This window comes from Bos taurus, chromosome X (assembly GCF_002263795.3).
Source record: "Bos taurus isolate L1 Dominette 01449 registration number 42190680 breed Hereford chromosome X, ARS-UCD2.0, whole genome shotgun sequence".
NCBI classification, from domain to species: Eukaryota; Metazoa; Chordata; class Mammalia; order Artiodactyla; family Bovidae; genus Bos; species Bos taurus.
The window spans coordinates 17,236,134-17,258,394 of NC_037357.1; the positions used below are offsets into that span (position 1 = coordinate 17,236,134).

The window sequence follows — 22,261 nt, forward strand, 5'->3', positions numbered from 1 at the left end:
TAAACTGAACCAACAGCTCAGGAAAGAGAAGCTGAAGTGATAAAGAGTCGGATGTAGAGTGGGAAGAGGGGTGAGGGCAGTCTGGTACAGGAGAGAAGATGTAAGGAATCCACATGTTGTTCTAACGCTTCAAACATCACAAAGACCCATGAACCCTACAAGTGGCAATCTCTGGAAGCTAAAAATAACCCAAATTTAAATGACCTCGAGAGTTGCTTCAGTTATAACAAAGAGGCACTACCTTATCCAGTAGGCAGTCAGTAATTAGCCATCCCCAGGGGTGCTATAAACTAAAGCAACCATGGCTAAAGCAAGTCAGGACTGCTGGAAGATATCCTAGAACACCAGGGTCGTTGAGACCACCTGAGATACCACGCTGGCCTGGCCTCTGGGACTGATCCAAAGTGACAGGTCCTTGGGAGAAGGACACCTTTTGAATGATTCATCACTCCTGTGCATCATTGCAGCCAATTAATCTACACAGTTGCATCTTCTACAGATCTTAATTCTGTTCCCAAAAACCCCAAAATGGTTCTAAAAAGGGTACAGCTATCTTCCAACTGGAGGACTTGTTGGCAAACTCCTCCTTCAACACCCCATTGAGGAGAAAGAGCATCATAATTACTTGCCGTTGTGTCAGAAAGCCCCAGAAGCAACAGCCAACCATTCTCCTCTTCCTGCACTCAGATGTCCCTCCTTCTTTACCCCACCCTGTAAGCGCCTCTTTCACCAGCCACCTGTCAAAATAAAGCAAGCCCCGGATCTTTCAAAAACTGACCCTGGAAAGAAGCCATTGGATGATTTTTCTTCCAGGACCTGTTGAAAGATAAAAGATGAAGCGGACAATTTAAAAGGCGAGACTGTACCCTCCCGATCACAAAGCTGAAAGCAGACAAACCGTGGAAGCCAATGACAGAGGAAACGCCCTTTGACCAGAGACAGACACTAGGCATAGCAAAGTTATTTTCCATAAAGAATAAGAAGCTGAATTAAGCCATTTCACAACTAATAGTCATAAAATCTTTTCATTGTCAAAAACAGAGAGGAGTGAGAAGGAGGGTTATTACGAGCCCCTCCTTTGAGAAACAATGGCACTGCTTTCTAGGAAGTTCTGTTTAGATGACAAATGTTTTTAGGACATGTTTTGTTCGGGTTCCCCCACACACACCTTTTTTTTTTTAAATAGGACACACAAACATGTGGGAAACTTTCCTCCAAAAGGCCTAAGAACCACAGAAAAAGGCCCTGCAAGCAAAAAATCCATACTCTCCTTCAGGTTTAATCGCCATCCCCCCACCAGCCAACATTTGAGCTGTTTCTCAAAATATTGCTGAACTACGTTCTTAGGAAGCAAAGTACATGTAGGTTCCTGGCAAGAGCTGAGAGAGAGTGCATGTGGGAAATGCTGGAAAAAACTGAACTCTTAGAGCTGACCAAGTCCCTAGGTTAAACCTCAGATTTCCTCTCTGTTCCCTGCACACCTGAAACAGAGGAGTCTGGTGTGTGCCGCCAATAGGCTTTAAACACCAGAGGAATGTGTCGGGGTTTTTTCCCCCAAGCTTTCTGAAAGTTTTTTTTTTAAAAAACAGATTTACATAAAATTGAACTGAAGGAAGTTCTTCGACAGAAGCCAAACACATAGGTGTGTAGATGATCACTGTTGCGCTCAATGTAGTACCCAACACACATAAACACGTGCATCCACAAACCACCAAAAGTAACTACACAGTCATATGGCATAGGTAAAATAGATTCTAGTGCATCAACTTCAGACATCTATGTGGCCATTAGAAAATCTGCACTGTACAGAACTACAGAAGCACTCTTCACGTTCTGTTTCAAATAGCAGATACAGGAGGAATTGGATGAAGGTGGTCAAAATGTACAAATGTCCAGTTATAAGGTAAGTACTAAAGATGTAATACAGCATGATAGCTCTATATTATATATAAAAGTTGTTAAAAGAGTAAATCCTAAGTGTTCTCATTATAAGAAAAAGTTCTTTTCTATTTCTTTAATGTTATATCTACATGAGATGATGAATGTTCACTAAACTTGTGATAATCACTTCATGGTATATGTAAATCACATCATTATGCTGTATGTCAAAGATACCTCAATAAAACTGGAAGAAAAACAGCAGATACACTAAGCACTATAATTTCAATCACATAAAAATGTGTTCATGTGAATAGGGTTTGAACTATGATGTGAAAAGGACATAAAAGTTACTCTTTATTATTGTCATATCATCTTTTCAATTGGAAAAAATTTAGCCTACTATAAACAGTATCTCTGGAGACCAACGGGCTTCCATGGTGGCTCAGACAGTAAAGAATCTGCCCGCAATGAGGGAGACCTGGGTTCGATCCCTGGGTTGGGAAGATTCCCTGGAGGAGGAGGGCATGGCAACCCACTCCAGTATTCTTGCCTGGAGAAGCCTATGGACAGGGGAAGCCTGGCAGGCTACAGTCCATGGTGTCACAAAGAGTCAGTCACGTCTGAGTGACTACCACTTTCACTTCTGGAGACCAAATGACACTGTGACAATTCTGAGGGCCAGGTACAAAGTCCTGAGAGCAGAGTTAATCAGGACAGGGAGAAGGAAAATGGCTGAAGAATCAAAGATGCTGTCCAGCTTCCCTCAAATGGTTTCAATCCCTAGATCTAAAGTGGCTTCAGCCCACAGGCTCTCACTTCCCTTGGTGTGTAACTCTTCCTGGTTTTCTGAACATTGCAGGTGGCTGTAATGGCTGCTATCAGGGGGCCATTACAGGAGAGCTCTGACTCAGAAACCAAGAGATATAAATTCATACACGAAAAGGAAGCAGTTATCTAGAATGATAGAAGAGTTGAATTCTTTCGACTAAAGATAATCCCATGGATCAAAAGCCAGACTGAATTTCTCAAATGCTGTTTCTTGGGGTTTTATGGGAGATCAGTAGAAGAAATGAAATCATGTTGACGACATTGATTATTACACTGTTTGATGTCTTTTACTTAAGAACCTATATCATAAATTCTTTCTAGGTTTAGTAACAAGGAAATGTCTTATCTTAAGAACTGTCAGGTTTCTTTTTTTCAATGTGATTTGATTTATATTTTTTCTTTTCTTGTTTTTAATTTATTTATTTTTAATTGCAGGACAATTGCTTCGTAATATGTGTTGGTTTCTGCCACACATCAACATGAATCAGCCATAGGTATACATCTGTCCCCTCCCTCTTGAATCTCCTTCCCACCTCCCACCCCATCCCACTCCTCTAAGTTGTCACAGAGCCCGGGTTTCAGCTCCCTGAGTCATACAGCAAATTCCCATTGGCTGATAAAAGCTACCTAGAAAGCCTACTGGCTTGCCCATTCACTGGCATAAGCCTCTCTTTTAGAATTCCTCATTCCCCTCTCCTTCCATGTGTCTTTTTATTTTGTTTATATAAAATGGGTTACTCTACATAATGCTTTCCAAAAAGACCCAAGGCGAGTACTCAGTATATGCTATCTATTGTAACTAAAATAATAATGATCACTATGCTTGTAGGAATCTTACTGAATATGGATTAATGATCTTAAGTAGGTAGGGTTTATTTTACAATTAAAATTTTAAAGCCTTGGAAGAAAATGACGTGACTTCTCAAAATTTCAGGCCCTGCCAGATTTTTAAAAATTAAAGACATATGCTGAAGAATCGGTCACCAGCTCCTTTTAAAACTGCACCCTTGATGCTGAAGGGACCAACAGATTCCCATTAGTAAAGCAATTAGAAAGCTGATGAAATCATGTTAGCCTCTTCTCGGCTGTTTTTTTTTTTTTTTTTTTAAATGGGAAAAATATATCAATATTGACTGATTAAACAAAACAAATATTAGGAAAGGAAGAGAAGAGAAAGGAGGTCAGAAAGGTCCCATCAAGGTTACAATAAACTGTTTAAAAAGGAACAAAAGCACAAAGCCAACTGCTTCAGTGGACAGAATCCAATATAACCGAGAAACATACTAGAGTGATGTGGTATCTAAAGAAACTGACAGCATTTTACATTTAGCTGGAGTAAAATGCCCTATACTTCCTTTTTTTAAAGTTTTTATTTATTTATTTGGCCACTCTGTGCAGCATTGCAGGATCTTAGTTTCCCAACCAGGGATTGAACCCATGCCCCCTGCAGCAGAAGCAAAGTCCTAACCACTGGACTACCAGGGCAGTCCCTATTCTTCCTTTTTAAAATTAACAATCAAGACTGTCCTTCATTTCCAAGAATGACTCTCCTAAGTGACACACCTTAAGGAGGCTGTCTACAGTTGGCATTCTTTCTCCCACAAGAGTGTCCAGTACTAAATATACACTATGATGAAAATTGAGGGTTTGATCACACATTAAGTAAATTGAAAACGGTGAAAAATTCCTTTACAACCAATTTTTGTTAAGAAAAACACTTAATATTAGAGGCAATTTATATTTGGCAAGATACACAATCTAAGTCTTACATTTCTGAAATGTCACCCCAGGAAGCCACAAAGCACTGGCATAGCACTCCAGCATATAGCACAGATTCAAAGACATTTCTGAAATTAATAACTATGCCAATGCAATCATTTCCCTTTATTCTTAGTGATCAGCTTGCATTCCTCTCACATGAAAAACACATCTCAATTTGGGGGGCTGTTTTTCCCTCCTGCAAACTCTGAGGATACAACAGCTGCTGGGATTTCAAGAAAGAAAACAAATATCCTACCCTAACAGCAGAACTGCCATTAGTCACTCATGTTGCTATGGTCAATTATAGAAATGCCTTCTATAAATTTGACTAATTGGAGGGAATATGGGTTGAATTATACAATATTTTAAAGAAACGCAGGCTTATCACTTTTTAAACACAAAGTGACTTCTCCCCACACCCCCCGCCAAAGTTTTAAAGCAATTTAGAGACCTACTTCAATAAACAGACATATTTGTAATGAACACAATGGTCTCAATCAAAATGGCTGTCCTTGAGGTGTTTGGTGATAACTCCCTTCCCCTATGCAGGTGTCAAACATCTCCTAATGTACTTATTCATTTGCTTAGCAAACCCTTTTATTACAGACCCAGCAGAGATAAACAAGCTTAGCCTCAGCTTCCTTCATCCCAGAATCTCTCATTCTAAAACTTAGAAGGAACGAAGAGAAAATCTCCGGGCTCCAAGAGAAACACTAGGTTATTGGCGAAAACGGTCCATGCTGTGTCTGTTTTAAAATAAAAGCAGAGACAATTAATCACTTCTCTCTAAAGGTAAAGTTATGCTTAGAGAGCTAATGATTGGTTTGCCTCAGCATGAACCTACATATCTTAGTCCTCACCATGAGTACTTCATAGCATATGAACCATTTGCTTGTTTGGACAACAAGAAACAAAACGCTTATGTTTATTTTTAATCAGGCAACTTATCCTTATACAATGACAGTGCAAGCCTATATTATTTAAAATAGGACATATACCAAAAGCTTCCCATTTTAATCCATATATAAATTAGGGCACACGTAAATCTGCATATCTAAACAAGATTTAGTCCTTGCATACAACCTATTTACTACAGATGCAGTCAGTTCACTGCATTAAATCAAGAACTTGGGACTTCAGCCTTCAACACTGCAAAGCACTGGCAATCCTGGGATCTCATGACTACTTGTGTACCAGTATGTAAAACTGCCAAGCATGCAAGGTGGTGCCTATGCATAATTCAGCCTCAGGGTCGCTCATTAGAGCCTGGAATTTCTGAACATACTAACAAAAATAAGGCCCTATTTTTATCCAGAGCACTCATCCAAAATTCTGAAAACTATCAATCCTATTGCAATTTTTTAAAAAATAAAATAGTATCAAACTCTGAAATGGAGTCAACCCTGTTCTGAGGGGCACAGTGTATGGCAGGAAAGGCTCTTTCCCATTCTGTTCCCTTGATAACTGCAGGAACACTTATCACTCAGATTGCATTTGCTTACAATCCCATCTTCCTGGCCAGCCTCCATGCTCACCGCCCCCCCTCCACACACACACACACAGCCAGGGAGACATGCACACTTGGTTGCCATTCATAAAAGCTTGGAGAGGTAAGGAATCCTGCTGCCGACTGGCAGGAGCATCAGATCCATTTCTGCTGAACCAGAATTCTACTGGAACAGTCACCACAGGGCCAGAGGGCTTTGTTCTGAGCCACTTGGTCAAAAAAAACCCCTAGCATTTCAATTACTACAGAAAGGCAATTCAAAACTAAAATGAGGCACCACCTCACACCAGCCAGAATGGCCATCATTTAAAAGTCTACAAATAATAAATACTGGGGAGGATGTGGAAAAAAGGGAACCCACATACACTGTTGACTGGAATGTAAATTGGTGCAGCCACTATGGAAAAACAGTCTGGAGGTTCCTTAAATTAGTAGAGTTGCCATGAAAAAGTGAAGTGTTAGTCGCTCAGTGGTGTCTGACTCTTTGCAATCCCATGGCCAGTCCATGGAATTCTTCAGGCGAGAATACTGGGGTGGGCTGCCATTTTCTTCTCCAGGAGATCTTCCCGACCTAGGGATCGAACCTGGGTCTCTCACATTGTAGGCAGGTTCTTTACCATCTAAGCTACCAGGGAAGCCCCAGAGTTGCCATATAATCCTATAATGCCATGCCTGGGCATATACCCAGACAACAGTATACTAATTTGAAAAGATACATGTACCCCTATATTCACTGCAGCACCATTTACAATAGCCAAGATATCTAACCAACCTAAACGTCCATCAAGAGATGAATGGATAAAGAAGATGTGCTGTATACACATACATGTACACACATACACACATTTGTTGTTGCTTTAGTTAAGTCATGTCCAACTCTTTTGCAACCCCATGGACTGTAGCCCACCAGGTCCCTCTGTCCATGGAATTTCCCAGGCAAGAATACTGGAGTGGATTGCCATTTCTTTCTCCAGGGAATCTTCCTGACCCAGGGATCAAACCTACGTCTCCTGCTTGGCAGAAGGATTCTTTACCAACTGAACCACGAGGGAAGCACCACCCCCCCTGCCCACACACACACAGAATATTTCTCAACCATTAAAAAGAATGAAATAATGCCATTGGCAGCAACATGGACGGACCTAGAGGTTATCATACTGAGATAAGCCAGACAAAGACAAATACCATAAGATATCACTTACATGTAGAATCTAAAGTACAACACAAACGAACATATATGCAAAACAAAAGCAAACACAAATATAGAGAATAGACTTGTCAGCGGGGAGGGGTTTCTGAGGGAAGAATTGGGAGTCGAGGAGGAGGGATGGCTGAGGGAAGAATTGGGAGTTGGGGATTAGCAGATGGTTGGATGGCATCATTGACTCAATGGACATGAATCTGAGAAAACTCTGATAGTGAAGGACAGGGAATCCTGGCAAGCTGCAGTCCATGGGGTCGCAAAGAGTCAGACGTGATGGAGGCACAATGAGACACAGATAATGTCAAAAAAGCTTAGATAATATCAAACCAGTCAATCCTAAAGGAAGCCAACCCTGAATATTCATTAGAAAGACTGAGGCTGAAGCTCCAATACTTTGGCCACCTGATGTGAAGAGCCAACTTATTGGGAAAGACCCTGATGCTGGGAAAGATTGAAGGCAGGAGGAGAAGGGGACGACAGAGGATGAGGTGGTTACATACCATCACTGACTCAATGGACATGAGTTTGAGCAAACTCTGGGTGATGGTGAAGGACAGGGAAGCCTGGTGTGGTGGAGTACACGGAGTCAGAGTCGGACACAACTGAGAGACTGAACCACAAAAACAAGATGCAAACTATTATATGTAGGATGGATAAACAACAAGGTCCTACTGTATAGCACAGGGAACTAGATTCAACATCCTGTGATAATCCATACTGGGAAAGAGTATGTATAACTGAGTCACTTTGCCGCACAACACAAATTAAATACAGCATTGTAAATCAACTATACTTCAATAAATGTTTTTAACTTGCACTTCTGTGGTCTCTACAGGATTAAGAATGGACATTGAGCTTTCACAGAAACCTGGAGGGTTCAGGACTCAAGAGTGTCTAGTGGTTCCTCTGCAGAGCACTCCGAGGACAGAAGACAATGCTGCAAAGTGACAACAAGAGTTCTCTGCATTTCCCGGTGCCTACGGAAGCCCCGACTCTAAAGTGATGGCCAAGGGACAAAACGAGAGAAGAGTGCTAATGCAGGCCCATCTCCCCTGTGCTGCCCCAAGTGCTGCAGACTTACATTTCAAGACCCTGCCATTCAAGTGTATGTGGGGGGCGGGGGGCGGGGTGTGATGGTGTAAAACGCACACCTCCTAGGAAGTGAGAAGAGCCCTATGGGCCTAAGTACAGGTTCTAAAGTCCCAAAACACTCTGCTTCACTCTGATTATCATTCACCCAAGCTCAAGGGCTTCTCCTTGGAAGAAGTTATCACAGCTGTCACTAAATACTGATTTGGAGATTTGTCAAGTCAATATCAGTCTCCTCATTGAGACCGTAAGCCCCATGCATGTTGAGGCCAGGCCTGTATAAGGCACTAGTAAGGCTGCCTTACCCCCAGTGCCCAGGATGATGCCCCTCAATTCAGAGGCACTTGGTAAACAGTTGCTAAATAAACCTTCAGCCTAGGCACCCTCTTTCTACAGAGGGAGGGTAAGGTATGTAGCCTCACACTGACAAGTAGGATGTTCTTAGGAAAAGGCTTTTGGAGGGTAAACCACATGCTACTTGCCAGGAGTACTCACTCATGCATTCATTCATTCAGTGAACACCCGAGTACCAGGCAATGCGCTAGACACCAGGTGTAGATAGGACAGTGACTAAAGAGGCAAAGTCCCTGCCCTCGGGTCAGATTGTGAGATCCGAATAGAGCAGTGAGGGAGAGAGACAAAGTTTATGTGGAGGTGGGCATTCTAGTTCACACAGAAGTCAGGAAAGACTTCCCCATGAAGGTGACAGGTAAGCAAAACCCAGAAGGAAGATAGACCAGCATGTGGAGACAACAATAAAAAACATAAAGAAGACAGTACCATCTGGCATGGGAGGGGGCAAGAGGCAGACCCTGTAAGGCTCCCTAAGCTCTGGCTTTCCGTCTGGGTGGCAAGGGGAGTCACTGGAGCTCTTTGAGCAAAAGTGATAAGATCCCAGTGAGGTTTAACAGAATAGTATCACACTGGCTGATGTGCTGGGAATACACTGATGGGGAAGAGGAGGGAGTGAGAGCCAGAGCAGAGATGTGTCAGAGCCAACTGTGATAATCCAGGGAAGAAGTGATGGGGGATGAGATCAGGACTGTAGTTATCGGGGTGGTAAAGAGGAAGACAGATTCTTGGATACATCTTGAAAGCAGAGCCCAAAGGCAGAGCTTCTGGAAGAATCTAAACAAACATTTCCCACAGTCATCTCAATCTGTGTGCTGATCACAAGAAAATGGACAGTCTCTTATTTTGGAAGGTTCTGGTTTCTTCATTTGCCCTCCGAACTGAAAGATACAAGACCATCTTCTCCCATCACCACACGGCTTAATGATAAATCCACCTCCCACCAGTAGAGCCTTCTTCCCAGAATGTATTCAGGCCCATGGGACCTGAAGGGGCAGGGGGAAAAAAAAATTAGTTCCAAACTGAGGATAAACAAGGCAGAATATTAACAAACCAGCCAGCTGGGGGCATTTAGCTCAGATTCAGTTTAAAATGAACCCACCACACACCTCCCCTTAAAAAAAATGTCTCCCCATAAACACACAAAAAAACTATTCCTCATCATAGCTTCTGACATCCTAGTCAGCGAGTGATTTTTAAGGACCATTTCTGAAGTACACCAGTGAAAAGTTGTCTTGCATTGCTTTTTAAAATCTTTGCATGGGGAAATATTCTATAATTAAGGCAATTTTAACAATAGTAGATAATAATTTGACTATAAATTGTAAGGAATGTAATGACTGCTTATTCTGGCACCAAAGAGGCAGGACTTTCTGTGAAGTGACTGCCAAGAAAAACGATACTCCCACTCAGGCTGGACCATTGCAAGTAGTAACTGTTAACCACATGCTTCACACTGCAGTTTGCAAGGACACAGTGCTTTGTTTTCATCTCTAACCAAACACCAGACTGAAAACTCAATGGAGACAAACCCGGGTGGTGGAATAGAAACAATAACTGAAGGGAAAAAATTTTTTCTGTGGCTTAATGCTTGCTGGGATGCCGACGTCAAGGGTTTGGAGAACTAAGGAAACCTTTGCAGTCCAAGAGAAACCACTTCCTAGGCTGCTCCTGTATGTAGACAGAAGCCCAACATCAAGAAGAAGCCAGGCTTAAAGAGGCTTGCAAAAGCCAACGGACAAAGTAGCTGGGAGGAGAAAGGACCGGCATGAAAAGAATGGCCGCGGGGTTGGCGGGAACCAGGTGACCTTGAGCTAGACTAGACAAAGACAGGCGATCCTGCCTGGGGCCCAACCTGAGCTGCCTGAAGAAGGGGAAGGACATCAACACCAGGCTGAGAAGCCAAAGCAAGGAACAGGAGCAATGGTTCTTTTTCTCTAGAAGCACCTCAGCAGGTACAGTGGAGTTGCTGTTAACGTCTGAAACAGACAATGTAAGAAGCAGCAACCATTTGTCCACCAGGATGAAGACAAAGCACGTGAAATACTTAGCTCCCATCTCTGGACAAACTGAAAAATAAACACTACAAGTTGGTTTTTGTTTTTTTTTAAAAAAGGTTATTTTTCTAACTTAAGCATCTAGTACTGAATATATTTGAAATTTTATAAATAGTTAAAATTTATTGAATTAAAAGGGATGGATAAATAGAAATATTCATTCCTCGAAGGAATTTACCAAAGTCACAAATCATGCTTGAACTTATTCGTCAACCACAAACATTTCTAACACCTATCATGTGCCAGGCAGTGTGATAGAACCTGGAGCTACACAGCCTCTCAGAGCATGTGTGAGCTGTCAAGAATGGCTTCTTTTTCTTTAAAGGTTCAAACAGCCACCTCATCAGAGATGGGAATCCTCAAATGTGTCCTCACTTTTAATACAGTACCCCTGTCCTTAACTTCTACTGTGTCTTTATATATGATTATCCATTTACTTAGTTTGGTAAATGTTTTCAAGGGAAACCAACATACACATATTTAAACCTGTCACGGGTTTCCTTGGTGGTCCAGTGGTTAAGAATCCACCTGCCAATGCAGGGGACGTGAGCTCGATCCCTGGTCTGGGAAGATCTTATATGCCATGGGGGCAACTAAGCTGGTGTGTCACAACTACAGAAGCCTACGTGCCCTGGAGCCTGAACTCCACAACTAAAGAGTAGCCCCCGATCGCCCCAACTACAGAAAGTCTGTGCAGCAATGAAGACCCAGCGCAGCCAAAAATAAATAAATAAGAATAAATCTGTTAAAAGAAAGAAAGAAAACCTGACTGATGAAAAAGGAATATCACACTCAATTAAAAAAAAAAACAAAAACCTGTCACCTCTAACTCAAAACCAACCCTTGCCTTTGATGACTTCAGGTCAGAATGTCAGTTTCCCAAGGTGAGTTTAGCAGGTGGTGAGAGTATAAGAACAAAATCTACCTGGGACGTTCTAGGGAGCTTATAAGACAAAGTTCAGAGCAACAAAATCACCAACCAAAAGTTCTGACCATGAGTAAACCCCTGAATTATTAATGGGCTTCCCTGGTGGCTGAGATGGTAAAGAATCTGTGTGCCATGCAGAAGACCCAGGTTTGATCCCTGGGTCAGAAAGATACACAGCCTTTAACTTTTTTTCCCCCCCTAGAAAACGACAAAGTGACACACAGAATTGACTCCTTATTGACCCAGCACTGTTGGGAAACTAGGTGCTCTAAAAAGGCAATATGCCTTCAAGGGCAATGTCTGTATTTTGAAGGCGTCCACTTTTTCTAAAATCTACTTTCTGGGACTTTTTTGGCAGTCCAGTGATTAAGACTGTGCTTTTACTGCAGGGAGATGTGGGTTCGATCCCTGGTCAGGTAACTAAGATTCCATAACCTATGCGGTATAGTCAAACACACACACACACACACACACACACACTTTCTTAAGCTTTAAATCAGAATATTCCAAACACAATTATTTAATACTGCCCTGAAATATACCAGTGCCCTCAATGGTTAGAGAGGTGTCTCTGAGTATTCACCCATCCTAATAGGGCTCCAACTGCCAATGATCAGCAAGTTCTGGGTCTACTATTCAGCCTCTGGCCACCCAACCTGTTTCACAATCATCTCTCACTCCTCCCAGATGTCAAGCCTCTGAATCTACCCGTTCCTCTGATCCATCCATTCTCCAACCGGCACTACTGGCTACTCCTATGCCTACTCCTAGTCAGTTTTGGACTGGGAAGCCAGGTGACTTAAGGTTTTTATCTTCTTACCTATAAACCCTATCTACCAAATTTGAATATAAGTGCCTCCAAAAATGGAGAAGGCAATGGCACCCCACTCCAGTACTCTTGCCTGGAAAATCCCATGCACGGAGGAGCCTGGTGGGCCTCCATCCATGGGGTCTCTAAGAGTCGGACACGACTGAGCGACTTCACTTTCACTTTTCACTTTCATGCATTGGAGAAGGAAATGGCAACCCACTGCAGTGTTCTTGCCTGGAGGATCCCAGGGACAGGGGAGCCTGGTGGGCTGCCGTCTATGGGGTCACACAGAGTCGGACACGACTGAAGTGACTTAGCAGCAGCAGCAGCAGCCTCCAAAAAGCTGGATTCTGGTTTTGAACAAAATCTTTGAATCCCCAGCACCTAGCATTCTGCTTGATACAAAAGGCATTCAATCAATGATCGGGGATGATAAATTTCCGAAGGCCTTTTTCTCCAAGTAGAATGCATTGGCTTTATGACAGCTGTTTCCATCATTTAGCTTTTCTGCTTACTTCCACATTCCCAGCTGCGTTCTGGATGATTATGCCGGCCAGAAGCCTAGGGATTTACTGTACTTCTATTTCTTGATAAGATACTTGAAGAGAATAAACACATGGCAAAGAGGACATTAAAGTAAGGGATAAAGAGATTTTTTTTATTTTACCAATAAAGATAAAGGGAAGAAGTATCACCCAGCACACTGACACTTAATCAATAAACAACAGCAAGGCTGGATTCCTGTCTAAATCTCTCCAAAGTACTTTCAGTGTCCTAGTCTTTATTTCTCAACCATCAGCAAAGCATCACTGGTGATGGCATGTACTTGCATCTTGACTACAAAATATTTTTCCCAAGTTTAACAGATCCTTCTCTTAAAACCAAGTTAACCAAAATCAAAACAAGCATGCACTGGATCTCAATCAAAGCATTCTTCTGAGATAAGTTTGTGATGAAATTTATTTATTCAATATCACAGAATCTGAGGTGAAAGGGACCTCAGATCATCTAGGGCACTGTTTCTCAACCATGGCTGCTCATCAGAACCACTGAGGAGCTTTGAAAAAATTACAAGGGACTTCAAACGCAGGGGGTGAGGGTTCAACCCCTGGTAGGGGAACTAAGATCCCACGTGCCGGGCAGCATGGCCAAAGGAAGAAAAGAAAAGAAAAATTGAAAACTTACCTAGCCCTACTGCCAAAAAGTATGATTTAATTGGCCTGGGGGGTAGTACCCCAGGCACTAGTAGATTTTAAAAGCTCTCCAGGTGGTTCTAAAGCATGGCCAGGGTTGAGAATCCCTGATGTAATCCAGTCTTCTAACAACCCCACACCCATTTTTCAGATGGAGGTGAAAGAACCTGACCAAAGGGATCAAATAACTACTTTGTCACAGAGCTGGGCTAGACCCGCTCTTTCTAAGAAACCATGGTCTTTCCATGTCAACTACTCCACCTAGGACAGTGGGGTTTCTTCCCTCTCCCCCTCCCTTCCCTTTTCCTTTCTGCAATAAACAAACATTCTCACCTATCCCAAAGTAAATGAATTTCCTGAATATACTCTGCCTTGGAATCCCATTGCCTAATTCTTGACAGTCTAAACGAGGTCTGTTTCCCTGTATGCACTTGGTTCTTTTCTCTCAAAGAACTCTGGGAGGTTAATCAGGCATGGCTGCCCCTTAAAGAAGCCATATTGCTTTTCCTCGGAGAGGCTGGACTCACCAAGCCCACCCTTTTCACCATTACCATCACCTGGGCCCTCTTTCAAGTCCCTGGCAAGGCTCACCTCCGATTCTCTTTCGGCTCACTTAATTTCTAGTTTGTACCTGCCCTGCTATACCTCACGGACTTCCTAAACTCTTCCCATTTTGTGAAAGATGCCTTTTTCCCTGAAGCAGCCTCTTTTACTCTGCCAGTTAGTCATGCCGGGTTCTTTTTTTCTTCCCCCAAGCAGCTGGTCTTTTTGATGTTTGGCACACATTTATCTGGGCTTCCAATAAGATGTTTTTACATAGTTTCCAGGCTTCCTGGAGGTTATTGACTTTTTTTTTAAACTCTTCCATTCAATTTTTTCCCTAATTTCTAACATTTGTTAGAGTTTCTTTTTCAAAAGTTGAATACCTGGCTGATGGATCTCTTTGATTTTTCTCTCCCACCAGATTGCTGAATTAAATGCATCAGAAATTAAATATAATATTTCAAATTACCTCCAGGATGGAATCGCTTCATGAATTTTCTGCACTTTCATGTTCTCTATAGTAAGAAACAGATGTTTAACCAAGTGGAATTGAAAATGCTAGTTTTTACCTGTTCACATTTTAGTGTGTCTGCTTATATAAAAAAACATTTTTTTGGGGGGGGTCACACTGCATTGCTTGTGGGATCTTAGTGCCCTGACCAGGGATTGAACCCAGGCCCTTGGCAATGAAAGCATGGAGTCCTAACCACTGGCCCGCCAGGGAAGTCCCTGCTTATATAAACTAGCGATATCCTGAAGCCTGTGTTGTTCACCTTGGTAAAGACAACAAACAAGATTTTTTTAAAAGGTCCTTGATGTACATCAAACAGCTCTATATGCTGAAATCTAAGGTGTTACTCTTCTCCATTTGCTTTAAATTGCCTAATCACAAAAGTCTCAATGGTTTGTTTCTTAAAGAAACCAGGAAGAAAATCAGAATTCCAAATCCTTCTGAAAAATTCGTATGACACTCAGTTATTAATGAAGTGGTAAAGACGAGTAGTCCCATCAAAGAATAAAAACAGTCTCCAAGTTATAATAACATTTCTAGGAGGTTTACTCTAAATGTACTGCTTTTCAGAATGTTTAGACCTAAAAGTTTCCCAGAAGAGCAAGAGACCATGGGATGACGATCTATTATCAAGGCAGCATAATCCGAGATAGCACTGGTGTCCTGCCAGACAACGTGATCTAATTGTCTGTGTGACTCCTTCCCCCTCCCACCATACACACACGTTTAACAAATACTGCACTGCGCTCCTGTACCTGGGACCACTGGGCACGCAACACACCAGGAGCTCGTGCCCTCGGTTTACTTACAGCTGAGGCAAGACGACACACGTGTGCCTGCGCACACGATGAACTATGATACAAGACAGCTGGGTGCAAAGACCATGGATCTGATTCAAGCCTGGGTTTCAGAAGGAGGCACATAACCCTGGGGGGGTTCAGGAGTGACTCAATGAAACTATCATTTGAGATGCTTGAAGCCAGGGAAGCTCAAAGCGGAGGAATGACTCCACTCACAGCACTGCTGAAGGGAAAGGAAGCTGGTGATACTCAGGATGGAATGGGGAAGGGGGACAGACCAGAGGCAGGTAGACCAGTTAAGAACTCTTTAAAACAGCCTCCCTACCTTTATCCCCCTTGCCTCACCAACCCTGAACTCCCAGTGCGCCACTAGTTATCTTCCAGAAACAGTATGACTAATAACATTCCCCTCCTCAGAAGCTATCTTTGGCTCCCCATGGCCCAGGAAATACAATTTACAGTTAACATTAGATTGTCTCCATTAGGGTACAGCATCAGCATAGTGCTGTGATGATGGTCTTTAGTTAGTTACTGGTTCTTTCATGGGCTTCCCAGGTAGTTCAGGGGTAAAGAATCTGCCTGCCAATGCAGGAGACACAGGTTTGATCCCTGGATCAGGAAGATATCCTGGAGGGGGGCATGGAAACCCACTTCAGTATTCTTGCTGGGATAATCTCATGGACAGAGGAGCCTAGTGGGCTACAGCCCATGGGGTCACAGAGAGTTAAACACCACTGAGTGCACAAGTATAGGTTCTCTCATAGCCTATGTTTCCAAAACCAGCCCTCTATGGGAGTTGGGATGATCATGTTTAGGACCAGGCCCAGAGAAAGCACTTAATAGCCACCCATCTTTCACTGAGACCAAAATGCATTTTTGGAAAACATATACTGCCAACCAATTCAGTGCTAAAACAGATGATGTTATTCAGGAGCCAACTGACTTAGATGAACACTGATGCTGTTTCCCTTGTTGAGACAACAAAAGAAAACTTCCTTTTTCATTCCTCAGTCTAGTCTCCAGCTAATCCTGAAATTGCATGCAACCCAATGTGAGTCAAATCAAAAAGGAAAATAGTAATTATGCTGAATCAAACATTTTATATTTGTATGTTCTAACTAGAGACTGGGCTGCGTAAGCTAGAACTTTTCCTAAATTCTTTTCTGAGCATGTCCAGGAAACTTGGGACAATTTCTATACTGACAGGTGAGAAAAATCACAAGTTCTCAGCAAAATCTAACCCACAGAGTTAAAGTATGTAAGAGGGAATACAACCTTGAAGACATGCTGTGTGTCTTACATGTAATAATCAATGCAATAGCAGAAAGTATTCCTACTTCTCCCACACACATTCTCCCACGTAATCCTAGCATAGCTTATGCGATTCCCTTGGAGATATACACATGAGTGTGCAAGCACACTCACAGGTGCACTGGTCATAAACGTAAATGGGAACAGGAAAACAAACTCCCAAATCACAACTATGATGCCAAGTTCTCCTTGGTAGCCTTCCATCTCACCTTGGCAAGCTTAAGGTTTCTAACCAAACTGGCTCACTCCTCAAGATAATTTGAAGCAAAGATTAGATGAGTAATAAAATGCCAACTGTTGCATGTCCTTTATCCTGTCCTTCTGGAGGGAGGCACAATGAGAATGCTAAGATTTTACAATTTTTCACCATAAATATTATTTTCTTTTTTAACTATTGAACTACCATTAGTGAGTTAATACCCTAGTCCCAAATCCCTTCTCCCCTGAACTCCCCAGGCCCTCCTTTCTCCTCACCTGCACCACTCATATGGTACTTATCACACACCATGTTGTATTCCCATCATGTGTATACACAGCTTATCTCCCTATTACCTGGTAAGTTCCTAGTGGCAGAGCCCTCCTGTCCTCTTTGCTGCCTCCACGATGCTGAGTGCCTCCAGGAAAATTGCACATACTACGTGTTCCAGAAGGTATGCCCATTGAAAGCTGAGTAAAAATCTATATTTTGTGTTAAAGATGCCTTTTGATCATGGCATCTGAGCTGCCCATTATTTGGTAAGTACAGGGGTCAAGTGGATAGGCAGTGCAAGAAAGACCTAGGTTGGAGGCCCTGTCAGCCTGGTGTATTCCCTGACACCCTTGAGAGCACATCAAATTATCTTAATTATGATCTTAAAAGACTGAGAGTCCTTAAGAACGTGGAGTAGTCTCAAAGCCTGTTCAAACCTCTAGAAGGCAAGTGCAAGGCCGTTGGGAATCAAACCTTCAACTTGGGCTAAGCCTGGGGCTAGGCACTCAGACGCCGTGACCCTTTGCCTGGAAAACAATCGCGGACTTTTTGCGCTTAAGAAAATACACACACCTCCCGCCTCAACCAAGGAAAGTGCCTGGCAATTAATTCATTCAAATCACCCCATTGACTATGCTCTCCCAAATGACCAAAATTATCTGAGTGGAGCATAGGGGACACAAGGACAATGTAGGCATCTGGAGAGGCCAGGGTGATAGTAAAGATTACCCCTGTTTCTATACTGACCATCTAAAGGTATTTACTTGGGTCTGTCTGTGTTGTGACAGTGTCCTAGACTCAAATGAATGCCTCTAACACTCCACATTTTTGAGCCATTCAGTCATGCATTTTTGTTATTGTTGAAAGTGGTGCGAAATTGCACTGCATGAGCTAAAGTCCTTGGTGGTCTTCCAAGGATTCCAGCTAAAAAGGCACTTCCTTTGTTCCTCGGGAGAATGCAGTCCAGTAGGTCATTCAAAAGGGGAAATAAAAGCAGCAGCCCTGGGAGGGAGATGAAGGACAAGACAAAAAGAATAAAATGTTTTGGGTGTGAGCACATTAGCTTCCATTTCCTGCTGCTGGTCACTAATAACGCTCCTATCTTTAAGGGGGGATATGTCCAGAGGAACATTTATGCAAAAATATTCCTCAGGTGTTTTCTGGGGACCATGACAATCGAAGGGAACACCTAGCACTGTCCTTGAGCACCCTGAAAACGTCCTTTTTCCTGAGATGCTGGCTGGGAAAGATGTCCCTCCCTGGCAAGGCTGCACAGAGCAAAGCTGGAGAAGGTGGGGAGGGCAATTTCAGCACCCACTCCCCCAACGCCTCCAGTGCACCTCAAAGGCACATACTGTTTTGCATGGGCAGAAGATGAAAACTTGTCACATTCCCATTAAGTGCATCGCTGCATCTATCCCTTCAAAACGTGGGAATGACAACTGTAACCTTCACGCCAATCATCTCCGCTGGGCCCCGGGGCCCAAACCGCGCAGGGCACAAAGACCCTAGGTCTGACCTGTGGAGCCTCCCAGCTTCAGTGGCTGCTGGCTTAACTTTACTTTTTCAGGAGGGGCGGAAGGGAGAGGGGAAAGAAAGAGGGCTTTTTTAGGACACTCCAGCCAATAAACTCGTGCCGCTAAGAAGACCGACTTGACCTCCCCCAAAGACAAGCAGCTCAAGGGCAAACAGTCTCTAATCAGTAATGTGCGGGTTACTTGATAACTGCCCAGGTGCCGTGGGCTCCTAGGCTGCTCCACCGATTTCTTGGGTTCTATTTCTAGATAGATGCCGGTCACACTCTTAAAAAGTGCCCAGCAACTTCCCTCAATTACCTTTGTAATTTATGTGTAATTGATGACTGCACTTAATCTCCAAGGGTATTAATAGCCCTTTCCAAAAAATGACCCCCGAGTCTTCCTAAGCCTTTGGAAGCGCCTGGTTGAAATTACAGTATTTCCTCTGGGGCTGCCGCCCCCCTGCACGCCCCACCCGTGTGACCAACACCGCGAGGCAAAGGCGCGCTCTGCTCACTTCCATGAAAGGTTCGGAATGGAGCTTGGCCCCCGGGGCTCGAATCGCTCACTTCTCCGTTAGGTTAAGCTGGCCATCGGCCAGCTAGATTCGTGATTCTTTCTGAATCCTCAGGGCGAACAGGCTACCTGCCCCAGCGCGGCCCGCGGGGCTGCGCGGAACAGTTGGCCTCTCTGAGAATGCTTGAGTGCCACCCAGAGGGGACCGGCCCGGCCACCGCCGCTCGCCTGGCGAGGAGGGCCGAAGGGCACCCGACGCAAAGCTGCCTCCCCGGCGCTCGGAGACGGGCTTTCACAAACACCCCACTCATCCCCAGCGCCGAAATCCGGGTAACTTTTTCACCGGCTAAACCGTCTCTATTTGCATAACCATATCCAAACTGAGATTTAGGTTTCCTGTAATCAGTCCTTTCAAAGGTTTGTAATTGAAAGTGCAATTAACCCTTAAAATGAGGTGAGAAAAAAAGAAAGGGGGGGGGGGATACCCTTCTTGTCCAACACCTTCCGGAAAGCAGGAGAGTTCCCAAAAGTCAGGGTTTGGAGGGCTGGAGAGTCGTTTTTCTTTTTAAAGGCCACTTCTAAAGCCGCTGGAGCTACTAAAAGTCCTAATCCATGTCAGGGGTGGGAGAGGCGGAGAGTGGAGAGAGGCGGGGAGATTTTAAAGAAAATCAATGAAACATCAACTCAAATTCCACGTTTCGCGCCCCCGGGAATCTGGCAAGTTCTAGAAACCCCCTCACTGGCGGCCCCCACCCCCACCCGACCTCTAGTCACCCCGACAACAAAGCGGGGAGCCCAGTAAGGAGTTCAACCCGGAAAAGGCGAGGGAGCCGGTGACACGCACTTTGCGGGCCAGAGTCCTCTGGGGCTTCCTGGGACCCGGGAGACCGTGGGAGGGGGTTGGGGGATGAAAGCAGAGCGCGAAAGTGACACCGGGCAACTCCGGGATGCCCCTCCGCCCGCGGCGCACCGGGGGCCGCCGCGCCGCGGGGCACGCTCTGCGCCGGGGCTCGCTCCAGCGCGCCCGTCCATTTCTCCGTCTCGGCTACCTGCGTCCGGCAGCGCGGAGACCGGCGGGGCAAGGGAGCTGCCGCGGCCCCTTCTCCGGGGTGCCCGTCTTGGAGCTCGCCTCCCGGGGGTTCCCACCTACCGTTGATCTCGTGCATGGGGGCATCGTTCTTGTCGAAGCCTTTGGACACGTAGAGACGTCGCACTTCCGAGCAACTTTTCGACTTGGGCTCGGCAGCCAGCAGTGCGGCGCTGAGCGCGGCCAGGGTGCAGAACAGCGCGGGCAAGCCGAACCGTGCCATGGTGCGGGCCGGGGCGGACGCGCTCCCACCTTTAGGACCGGACGGAAAGTGGCGGGCGGGCGGGCTCGGAGACAGGGGCTCGAGAGCGGAGCCAGAGGGCGAAGGAGTTGGAGGAGTTGGAGAAGGAGAACAGGAGGAGGAGACGCGGGGCGAAAAGTGGAGCTGGGCCTCGCGCGTCAGGCAACGGTCCCCGGTGCCAGGAGCCCGGCCCGGGGAGCAGGAGGAGGAGGAATGCGTGGAGGCGCTGCGCGGCCCAGAGGGAGCGGAGGCGCGGGCCGGTGACCTCCGGGCTCCGCGGGGGCAGCGACCCGGGCGAGCTGCTCGGCGGCGGGACAGGGGCGCGGGGAAGGAGGGGAAGGTGGCAGGCGCCGCGGGGGCCGAGGAGGGCGTGGGCGGCGGCGGGCGCTCGCGGCGCGCGGCTCGGGCTGCCCGGCGCTGGTCCGCTCCGCTGGCTCGACTCGGCTCGGCTCGCTCTGCCCTCGGCCGCGCGGCTGTGCCCTCTTCAGCTTTACCGCTGATTGACTGGCCGGCGTGCGCGGCGACGCTCGACAAACTTGGCCCAGCGGGCGGCACTCAGGGGGAGGGGGCGGGGGGCGGGCGGCGGGGTGGGGGGGGTGCCGGAGACGGGCGGGAGCACGCAGGGCCGGGACGGGAGAAAACCTGGAAGCGGGGTTGGATCCGGAGCAACCAAATCCACTTCCTAGGGGGCCGCACCGGGCGCGCGGCGCTCCCTCGCGCGACACGCCCCACAGGACTCCTCCCTCCTCCCCTCCTCCCGGGAGGCGGGGAGCCTGCCCGCCGCCCCCCACCCGGAGAGGACCGGCTAACTTCTCCGGCTTGAAAGGCCCAAGTCCCTGGGGACCGGGCCGGGAGGCTGGGACTTGAAACCCACGTCCGAGTCCTAGGCCTTCTGCGCGCCGCCCCCTGACCCGCTGCCCGCGGGCCAAAGCCGGACGGAGCCCTCTGGTCTCGATACCTACCCCGGCAATCCATCCCCCCTACCCCACCCCTGCCGCTGCCGCCCCGCAGCCAAGAGGACGCTCCTCACCGCCCAGCTCCTGGGCTGGGAATGGAAAACGCTGGCATTAATCTCATTGTTTGCTGCAGGCAGAGTACGAGCTGGCCCTAGAGCCTCACCTGGCCTCCTCAGACCTGCTTTCCATCAAACGGTGCTCACCTGTTTGGAAACGTGGCAGGCATTCTCAGCCCACCCACACCCCCACACCCCCAAGCTGGTTCTGCTACAAGTCTAATCAAACCCTAAACCGGAAGGTTCTGGACCCCCCCCCCAGCCCCAACTGCCGCGTGGGCGGGGCGGGGGAGGGGCGCGCTGGCAGATTCAGGGTTGACCTTGGAAATCTTCTGGCCCAAACTCACTTTCTGGCCCCAAATCTCCTTCTGCACAAAGGGAAACTGAGGCCCAGAGAAGGACAGTCACTTGGCATGCGGCTGGGGGGTGCCCCCAGATCCAGAGATAACTCCCAGGTCACATGGAATAAAGGTAGCCAAGGACCCCCTAAGTCTCTTGACAGAAACTCAGACCTCTCTAGGACCCCGTCTCCACGTAGCCACCTGAAAACTGGAAATGGGTGAGTCTTCCCACCTTCTAAGCTTCGTCAGATTCCATTAATGAATGTTTTTGAAGCTCCCAGGGCTCCTTAATGAAGGGAATTG

At 46.0% G+C, this 22,261-nt stretch overlaps 1 protein-coding gene across 1 annotated transcript in view; it reads right to left on the minus strand.

The window, feature by feature from the left end:
- Window positions 1-20,673, minus strand: part of GPC4 (glypican 4) — a 108,039-nt gene extending 87,366 nt beyond the window's left edge. The window contains exon 1 of the mRNA NM_001205784.1: window positions 20,428-20,673. Coding sequence (NP_001192713.1) covers window positions 20,428-20,587 — 160 coding nt within the window. The 5' untranslated portion in view covers window positions 20,588-20,673. The remainder of the gene's footprint in view (window positions 1-20,427) is intronic.
- Between the last annotated feature and the right edge of the window lie 1,588 nt (window positions 20,674-22,261).